This window comes from Phaethon aethereus, assembly GCF_964289735.1.
Source record: "Phaethon aethereus genome assembly, chromosome: 5".
Taxonomy (NCBI): Eukaryota; Metazoa; Chordata; class Aves; order Phaethontiformes; family Phaethontidae; genus Phaethon; species Phaethon aethereus.
The window spans coordinates 26,033,613-26,044,170 of NC_138579.1; the positions used below are offsets into that span (position 1 = coordinate 26,033,613).

Here is a 10,558-nt window from a genome sequence, read left to right on the forward strand (position 1 = left end):
AGACACCATCACTTTGACCAAAGACTGCACTGAATTTAGAATGCTGCTTCAGCACAAGCAGATCTTCACTAATTCAAATGCATTAACATCCCAAAGCAAGACTCTCTGCTACAACAAAAGACAGCAACAGCCTAAAGATACCATCCCACTGAAATAAGTTTCCTCTCCTCACACCAAGTCCCTTCATCTACTTCCAACTGATGATGGCCCGATTTTGGGGCCATTCTGTCGTTCCATTCTCAGAACTATCTGAAGATGAGAGTAGGAAGATGCTTGCTTGCAGAATGCTGCAAATGACTGTCTGTTCACTGCAAGAATGGGAACATGCCAGCAGCACACATCCAAGCTTCTTGAATCCAAGGAAGTACACAGAGTTAGCATGGAGTTCAAGGTCATACTGAAGTAGTAAGTATCCATTCTGTCAGGACCCCACCATGCTATTCCAGTCCCACAACTGGCTCTGAAGACAAGTTGTTAATGGCATGCCCCTTTTCAAGTCTTGGACTCAGAAAATGCTCAAGTAAAAGCTTGAGACGGGAAACAGGAGGCACAAACTTGACCAACAGCTATGTACCTTTTTATTACATGTTGGGATAAGTGGAGTCTTCAAGGTTGCTATCAGCTTTATCAGATCCTGTTAGAGATGCTTCTAGCTCTGCCCACGACTGTGGAGCATTGTTCTTTATTGCCTCCATGAAAAGCTGTGTTTGATGCTTCAGCCGGTCCAGCTCAGCTTGAGTCACCTGGTTCTGATGAATAAGCTCCTTAGTTTTTAAAGTGATCTCCAGCAATCCTGACCTGCGCAGCACGACGAGTGTATTCTGAAAGCGTCTGCACTTGCTTTGTTGTTGCAAGAGCAGCTCAGGGGTAGTGCAAATATCTTCTGGTATCAACGGGGGGCTCCACACTGCAGACTGCATCGTAGTCTGTGCTGCACTCTCGCTCTCATGAGAGGTGCACTTTGTTGCCTGCAGAGTTCCAAAAGGCAAAAGGGGAGTCAAACCCGGCACTTTCTGAGTGTCACTGGAAACACGACGAAAACCAGGAAGAGCTGACAGTTTTCCATTTGTCACCAGCATTGAAGAACTTTGCTGGTTAGAATCCTGAGGGGTCTTAAAGCTAACTGGTAGGTGAGCAAAAGGACTAGTAGGCAAGCCTGTGCTCCTCGATACAGGAGAAGTCTCCATCTTGGGTGCTTCTGTGCAGAGTCGTTTGTGGCAACTGGTTTCCTGACGTTCTTCTAGATCAAAGGAGTGATCTCTTTTGCAGGGCTGTGGTGCTATTTTGGGATAAGAATTCAGGATGGGCAGGTAGTTAGTGGAGTCATTTCTCTTTTTCCCAACAGGGTGAGAGTTAATGGGAGGTGGGATTGATGGACGAAGAAATACTAGCTGTGGCTGAGCTGGAATCACTTCAAAGGATGGCTGCACAGTCCAAGATTGGAGCTGTGATGAACTCCCCTGAGAAGCACAAACGGGGGAAAAACAGAAGTCTTACAACAACACTGTAGAAGAGGATCAACAAAAACCTTAAATGAAACAGATGGACTGTGCCATTTCTCCATAATATTTGATATACACTGTCCAATTAATACATTCTGAACAGTTTTCCATCAAAATCATCCTCTTTTTCTCTAACAACAGAGCATAGCACTAGAATCAAAGCTGTAATCCATAATCCATTTACTATGGAACAGCAGATACATTTAAAAACAATTGAACCTGAATTTATACTTGCTTTCCTAAATGAGGATTACAGTGCATGCTTATGTTGTACAACGCTCAAGTGAAAGTTTGACCCAGACTTGTGGTCAAACAACAAGGGTACAGAAAAGTTGAAAAATAACATTGTTGTTAAGAAATATTTTAAGAGAGTCAAAGAAAGACTTCACAGACACTTCAGGAACAATATAGGCTCCCTCTTTGTCAAAAGGCAGCAACTCTCAACTTGTCAATTCTAGTCTTACAGTAAGCTTTCAAAATGATTATTTAAAATAGATGACAGCTGTTCAGTAAGTCTTGCAATCTTAAGTACAATACTTAAAATAATAAGTAATTTAATAATTTAAGTAATAATAAGTAATAATTTAAGTAATAAATTTAAGTATTATAAGTAATATATTTGAGTATTAATAAGTAATAATAAGTAATAATTTAAGTAATAATAAGTACAAAACTTAAAATAAACTTTTCAGTAAGTTTAAAACCATAAGTAGAAAAAAAACCCCAAAAGCTGAATATTAACCAATGAAAGGAAAAAAGCCTGTTGTAAGCCCAGAGCAGTTCAACTCCACACCTCTGGCAAAATGGTCCACACCAATAAACCTTGAAAGCATTATATTTCAAGAAAAATGCCGAAGTTTTTACTCCCTCCCACAAGCCATATTCTGCAACATAGGGGAATACAGCCACTTTTACAAGACATTACCTCTTCCTCCTCCAATACATTACTATGGATCTTCGTGAGATCTCCTGGCCAAAAAGCATGCCTGCTTTTCTCCAAACATATCATATGGTCTAGTAAGAGATACTATTTCTTTCTGAAGCAAAATCTCACTTCTTAAATATATTTAAGTCGTCACCACTACATTTGTATTAATATAATATACTGTCAGCTGCTTTTCCAATTCCTTATGACTTGAAATATTACTGGCAGGCCTGCCGAAGGCACATTTTTTTGCTAGCGCAAATACATTTTATTATTTTTGGTACTATACTGAGTCATCTGAAATCCATCTCCTTTCCCCCAGTCTCATAAGATTTAAACTGGCAAAGTCTAATATACTTTGCTGACGTCCATTCCCCCAGCAAAGCGCTTGAACTTGTCAAAAGTGGGTATTACCCACTGATTAGGACACTTGAGACTTGAAGATGAGATTCAATTACTGACTTTGACACGGAATTTCTTTGGTTCAGTGGGCAAAATGCTTATGGAATAGGGATACAGAATAACTATCTAAAAAATAAATATTATTGCCTTATCACAGAAGAAAGGACAAACACATTAAAAAAAAAAAGCATCTGGAAATGTTAGGAGTGAGAATGTATATAAACACCATGGCTATACACACAGACGACAGAACACAGAGTCTTAAGGAGCAAGGTTTTGGTGTCAGAAGTTGTCATTTACTGCACAATTGCATATTATCTAGCACAGCAAAGCTGCAAAACCATTGAGGCCAAAAGAGCTGCATTCTTGTTTTTTCCTATCTCTGTTACCTACTTTCTTCTCCTTCCCGCTCACATTGCATTTTGCTCTCGTTCTCCTAGCCAAAATCTCATTTTTAGTAGAGGAGGACACATTTATTTTACTAATTCTGCAAAGTCCTTTGTTTTTTTTTCTTTTAAATGAAAGCTCACATCCTGCAGGTATCAGTGTCACTTGTCTAAAAAGCCTTCCTACTTGTTAAGGACTTTTATAAGACTTAGAGAAACCTTGCCACAAGCAGCACTGTGTTTCAGAGAATTAATCCCTGCTTGAGTTTTTGTTTTTAGCAACATTATTGTTGTTAGCTGTTTACACCCTGAAAGTGGGACAGCAGGTAACCATCATCACTGCGCAGAATCACAGTGGCTCTAAGACAGAAGGATGATGTTGACTGAAATTGAAACTGGAACAAATAAGCAGCAGTAACTAGATGCTGCATTTTATTTCTTTTTGGTCCAGCGAGCCCAACTGAGCACTGTGTTGAAAAGACACATTTTAAAAAGATGACCAGCATGACTATCTGAGGTAACTAGGCATAATGGAAAGAGGCAGAAAGACACTTCATTATTTTGACCTAGACTGGTTGCTTTTGTTTACTGCAGTAAACATTTTTCAATTTAACATTATTTTCCTTAACCATACATAATTAGACTTAGATGTTATGATGCACTGCTCGAGAAAACTGAGTCTATTAATTTTATTTACCTCCAACTCTTCCTCTCCAAATTCCGTTTCTGCTACACTACCAAGTTTGGTTGTTTTTTTTATATATATGATTTATAATACATATATATATATGTATTAGCTACTTCTCCTAACTGTTTGCAACACAACCTGGAGTTTAACATTAGACTACAACTGCGATCAGTGTTTAATTTTTGAGCTCCAGGCCAAAGGCTATCAGCCTTTGGTGAAGCTTGCCTACTCCCTACTATATGAAAACTTCAGCATTTGTTTAGACAGTATTTTGTCCACACATCTAGAAACATGACTATAAAATAAAATTGTTTCTTGCCAAGAGAAAGCACAATGCTCAGAGATCAGAACCATCCTCCCCACAAATGCATAATCTGCCAAATACTAACAGAAACTGATATCTCTGTTAGCATTGATACACAGTATTTGAATTTAATAGGCTTTGCTTGTTGTCGTAATGGTTTCAGTAGAAAAAGAATCAGGATCTGTATGAGAATACTTCTGAGAAGGGGAAAAAAGAATAAAAAACACTGAAGAACTTTTGCTCAGAAAACATAAGTGAGTACAGAGCAAGAAGTCTAATAATAGGGCAACACTTTCAACTTTGAGCTCTGGTATCTTCTGTTACAATATAAAAGTTATGAGCCTCACAGATGTGCTGGAGGAACAACACATAACAAGATATTGAAGGACATATATATATAGGGAAGGTAACTGTTGCAATGTGAGCCATCACACACAATTAAGAGAAACAACTGTTAAAAGTAAAAATACCACAGCTAACTTCAGATACAGATTTAATTTTTTCATTTATAACGTTCTGGTTTAGTGTTTCCCATTGCACACAGAGCACTTCTAGGACCTAAGAACTAGAAAGCAAAACTGGTCATCCTGCTTTCCCATCTTTACTGAATGATAGAGAAAACACCATCTTTCAAAAGGAAAACACTGACTTTTTTGGTTGATCTTTGGTGCTATTTACATAACATTTTTAAAGGTCTATGGACAAAGAGGTTTAGTAGATGTAGCAGAGCTTCTCCATTTCATGTTTTTCCGTCTTAGTAGTTCTAACTGCCTCAAAAGAACAAGCTGTCACAACGAAACTTTTCAAGTTACCAGTTACTTTCTGGACTGCAACAACTTTGTAAAACCTTTTTGAAAGGAAAAATATTAAAAAAAAAAACCCCAGCGACTGCAGAACATGCAATATTTTCCAATATATTATTTCTTCCCTACCTGCTTAACTAACACATTTTTCATTAGGACCATAGGAGAAAGTGCAGGAAAGGAGTTGCTTGTGGTCATTGGGCATTGCCAAGGCCCATCCTCTGCATTCCAACACAATGCATTCAGTACATCCTCCGAGTCAGTCTGCTCCATAGCACTCAGGCACTCTGAACTTCCATCTGCCAGATGCAGAATTCAGCTGTTAGTTGTTTCACATGCAGCATGCTTGCTACCTCTCTTCAGTTCTACTATTCTGCTTCCTTTCAACCAAGCCACAAAGAACAATAAAGTTTAGTTCTGAAATACCAATAAAATTAGATATGCTTTGACAGCTGTCAAATAGCCTTTAATGAAAGGCTTTATATTTCCAGCCAGTTCTCATGCAGATATTGTCTCCCCAAAAAAATCTATTACTTTTTGTTCTTTTGTATTTAGTCTCCAAGGGACTGCACACTATCATGAAGACTGCTCTAAAACCTGGTGCAGGAAAGAACTGCATGCTCCAGTCCATTGCCACAACCATAGCCTGTGCTGCTGGCATTTTGTGTCTTGAAATCTTCTATCTACAAACCCAATAAGGCAGACATCTCTCACAAAAGCGTTTTTTTTTCTTTTAAAGGCCATCTTTGCACAGTTTTGTTGAGTATTAAATTGGCACACTGCATCTACATTTTATTGATGTTATAACAATTTCTCCCTGGTTTATCAGGCTCTACTGACAATCTGGTCAAATTGTAAGAGACATTATACGGCATAATCCAACAGTTCATTCATCACTGCAAAGAACAAAAAGTAATTTTGTCATCCCCACTTCTAGACTCTGAAGTCTGAGGTTATTCCATTCATTTCTTTATTAGGCACATTTTAAATTCTTATGCCATTCAAATTCACAGGATGAACTTTATAACTACATAAAGCTCCACTCCAAATAAGTTTTGATGGTAGGATGATTGCAGATACAACCTGTCTTGCATACAAAAGCCCTTCCAGGTAATGACACACAAACTGTAAGGGGCTAGAATCAGATTTGTCAAATATCACCAGTAAAAGCAAAGTCTGAGCAAGATAACACAAAAAAAGAGTAATGCAGTGGTTTTCTAAACCTGAATATCCAGAGTCCTTGTCAGATTCAGCTGCCGCCATGCTGAAGTGATGGTTCAAGCTCTTCATTTCCATCACTTTGCCCAATAGTTCCTTGAAGGTCTCAAGAGATAACTATTTTGTCTCCATGCTTCCATAGTGCTGCAGGCAGTTTTTAACACCTTTTCCATTGAGGAACTACAAAAATAGACAAGAACAAAACAAGACTTTCTCTGAATCTAAAGAAAGTTCCATCAGTACAAGACAACAAAGAAGGCCATGTTTGTCCTTATAGAAATCTGGTTACCAAAGGTTTGCTGCATCTGTTAAGCAATCTGTACAATTCTATTAAGCTCCCAGCTTCACATTTTCTATGTTTACCACGCATTTAGGTCAGCAAAGGCTTGCAAAACTCTCTAAACTATGCAAGTTTAATAACTCATTATGGATTAGAAAAGATAGGCAACAATTCTTTGCATCGACAACACTACTTCATAGAATCTTCTGGACTAAAGTTTACAATCTGCCTTGGGATGATTTAAGTTTCAGGAAAGTTTCCATAATCCAATCTTTCAGTCCCCTGCACCAACTACAAAAGAACAGTATCATACTAGGCATGGCTGTTGAATCCTTTAGGGTAGGTCAAAAGATGCCAGAAAACCTAAGGCATAGGAGGGAAGAAATTAATTGACTCAGAAATATAGTAATACGTTTTACTTTTCAAAAAATTTCTTTATTTTTTACTACTGCTGTGATTGCCATGAATGAATCAAAAGTATTTTAGAAGTACTGAAGACATGGACGCAGTTGAAGGGGCAGAATGCACCTGTCTCGTTCAGCTCCTTTCCTCAGTGGCTGAGCAAGTGAGAGTACAGAGCACAAGTCAGTCAATCTTACTGAATTACCTGAAGTAGAATCATTTCATACTTAAAATTACTGAGTAAAGTACATGGTAGATTCATCTGGAGAGCACAATGCATAAGTAATTTCTAACTCTGTTATGAATTCTGTCAGACAAGGTAATAATTCCCTATGGTACGCACAAAACCTGGGAAACAGGAACGTGATTTCTTGATCTGCTAAAAATGGAATGCCTAATTCTATGAAGTTCAGCAACAAGGGCAACAAAGATAAAATAGCAGATACAAAGTGTATGGCTGCTATCTGTAATTAAATCAATGCTCCGTTGAGTGAAGTGGGATAGTTGTGAATCTCTTTTTATGCTGCCAGTGAGCTAACTGAAGACTTTCTGAATAGAAATATCTCTAATTACTCAAAGAATGAAATGTAGATAGAAAACTAATGTATTAGACATGTTCCTCCACCCAGAAAAAAACCCAAAAACTTAAAAGTTAAGGGCTATTCATAAACAGCATTTTTTTCAAGGATTAAAAGTTACTCAGGCCATATTTATCTTACAAAAACTTAGCTATCCCATGGACTGAATCCCAAAACAAGTCAACTGGGCTGGGTGAAGCCCATACAACAAATACAGCTGAACCTGCAAAGCTGTGGTTTTGTTAACACAGTCTGTTTCACTCTCAAGAGTCAAGTCAGTCATTAGAGAAAAGAAAGGAAGTGATCAGAGAACGTGCTGGGGCTAAAGAAATCCATACAGCTAAAAGCACAACACATACTATACCTGCTATGCATTCCTAGGGGAGACATGGCCTTAGAAATGCTCTCTTCTTCCCACACCCAGAATGAGAAAACTGGAAGACTGAAACTAAGAGCTACGAAAATCAGCAATATGTATAGTTACATTATGGCCTCCCATACTGCATACTTGTCACAACCTTCAGCTGCTTCCTGAGAGTTGGCAGACTCTAGTAAGAGAGAGCAAAGTTTCTGCTTTTCTTGAAGAAGGTAGCTGAGAGCTTGGCTAACAGAAAAATAACAGGATGAAGTACAGAAATTGTATCTAATATTATTTGTAGAAATTATTTTCCTATAAAGCAGCCCTTGGAAGTTGTGTCTCATGTTAGAGCTGTATATTTAAGTTACAAATACAGGAACTCAGGAGTCCGCATCATAGTCAGGCCAGCAGTCCATTAATGGCAGCATCCAGTGCAAGCTACGTCAAATGACATTGCAGCAGACATTCTGGAATAATCTACCCTGAAAGGCAAGTTTCTTCTTAAGGTCCTAAGAACTGGTTGTTAGAATTCTGCTCCAAAATCTTGAGTGTTGGCACCTCCATTAATGAATTGTCTGTGTTAGTTAACAGTGACGAGATGGTAGGGTGACTGTCTACATAACTACAAGAAAGACGGAATAATCATCAGCAGAAGAGAATTTCCTCGGTAGCTTTTTGCATCATTTTTACTTTCTGTCTTCAGTCACACCTGCCAACCTGCTAACAGGTATGGAGCAAACATAACTACATTAGAGCAACCAAGACGTTATCCCTGGAACAGAAGATGAGGTTTAAGTCGCAATCCATGCTTTCATTACTTAGCCCTTTCCAAAACAAATGTATTTTTAAACAAAGTGATACATACTGATGCTAATCTCCAAAAGAAAGCACAACTAGAAACAGAAGGAAGGCTAGAAATAAGTAAAATAATAACATGCCATCTGCTAGCCTTGCATCAAGGGAAGCTCTGGGAAGGGCTGTCACATCTTCTTCTCCTCCCTTATGGAAAAAACCAAAACAGTAACAACAATCACAAAACCGCAACCGAAAATAAACAAAACAGAAGTGCCACTGTCTCGAGACGCGGGCGTAGGATCCCTCCCCTGCCCACCCGCGGGCCGGAGACGGCCCGCCGCCCGGCTGGCAGGTGCTCCGCCGCGCACCGGCGGGAAGCACTGGGCACCCACCCCGACGCCCAGGACCCTCCCTCCCACCGCAGCGGCGAGGGCTGACCCCACCCAACCGCCTTCCCGGCGCTTCGCCCACACGCCAGGCCCGGGCGGCGGGGAGCCCCGGACCTCTGCCCGCCCGGACGGGGTGCCCTCGCAGCGGGCCCGGCATGAGAAGAGGCCCCCGCGCAGGCGGGCGGAGCCACCCGGCTTTCGGGCCCGAGCCACCGCCCCGCCACACGGCGAGGCGAAGCGAAGCGAAACAGGCCCGGCAATGGCCAGGACTCCCCAAGTCCCACAGCTGCCACCGGCCCTCACGGTCGCCTCCCCCCGAGCCGGGCCAAGCCACCCCTCACCTGGGTGCGGGCCGCCACAGCTCCGATCCCGCCGCGTGGCGCATGCGCGTCACCCTACCATGGAGCACAAACCTCCCTCAATGCCTAGAGAAGCCCAACCCGGAAGAGGAAAGTTGCCCGCCAGTCTCCTTCTGGTGCACATGCGCACTGTGAAGCTGCCGAGCCGACCGCCCGCGCTCAGCGCTTGCTAGAGGCAGGGTAGTTGCAGCGCGCGTGCGCCGCGCGCGCTCGGCAGTTGCCGCCGTTGGTGTGCGGCCTCGTGCTGCGCGGGGCGGAGGTTCGACATGGTGTCGTGGTGCTCGAGGCCTGTGTGCCTCATAGGGAGTGGAGGCGGGAGGGCGGGGGCAGGCTCAGCACAGGAATCCGTAATACAGGCATCGAGTGCAGTGAGGGTTGGTGTGAGATGGGAGCAGGTAGGTGCGCAAGCAGCTGTCACTTTAGCAGAAAGGAGCATCTTCAGTGAAAAATGGTGTGGGTACCAACTGGTGGCCTTGTGGTACATGGCCAGGCGAGTGTGCAAGGGCTTGAAGCTGTTTATTGCCTGACCTGGACTTCGAAGAGATAAGACACGGTGATCAGCAACAGGATTTGGGGATGCTGTAGGACTGCCAAAATATTGTGCAAAAGAGTACAACTCTACACAAGAGTTGAGAGTTTTCTAGAGCCTGTTTCACTGCAAGAATCAGAGATGGCAGTGGAAACAAACACTGACATCCACTCACAAATTGAGGAAAGCAGCACCAAAGAGGTCCAGAAACTTTAAACTGTTAATTTCAAAGAGGAAAAACATGCCAAAAGGAGGAGCTGTCATGAGCAAAAGAAGAGTTAAAGATACTCTTCTACATGGCTGGTAATGAGAGGCAGTGAAAGAAATGTGTGGATTTGCTTTCCATGAACTGCATATAAACCAAGCGCAAATAAAGTCAGAAGAAGTGAATCTTCTGGATCAGTGAATACAGCAAGAATAGCTATTCTTCTTTGGAGAACTGCTTAAAGACTACCAGCACCCAAAAGTCTGTCAGAATATTTTGCATTTTGACATGAAAGCCATTTCATTAGAGAAAACTGAAAAGGCTTTGTGGAGGGGCTGAGCAAATACACAGTGAATTCCCTGAATAGAAATGGATGAAAGAAATACTTTAATCTTGTTAAAGAACCTGAAACATGCTGATTAAAAAGATCAACAT

General features: G+C 41.3%; 1 protein-coding gene across 1 annotated transcript; it reads right to left on the reverse strand.

The window, feature by feature from the left end:
• Positions 1 to 581: 581 nt before the first annotated feature.
• On the reverse strand, positions 582 to 6,318 carry CIPC (CLOCK interacting pacemaker; the record flags this gene model as incomplete). Its single annotated transcript, XM_082000827.1, has 3 exons — positions 6,234 to 6,318; positions 5,140 to 5,309; positions 582 to 1,460 (listed from the first exon to the last, which is right to left on the reverse strand). Exons 1-3 carry the CDS (start codon positions 6,304 to 6,306, stop codon positions 582 to 584), a joined length of 1,122 nt encoding a protein of 373 aa, XP_081856953.1. The 5' UTR covers positions 6,307 to 6,318.
• Between the last annotated feature and the right edge of the window lie 4,240 nt (positions 6,319 to 10,558).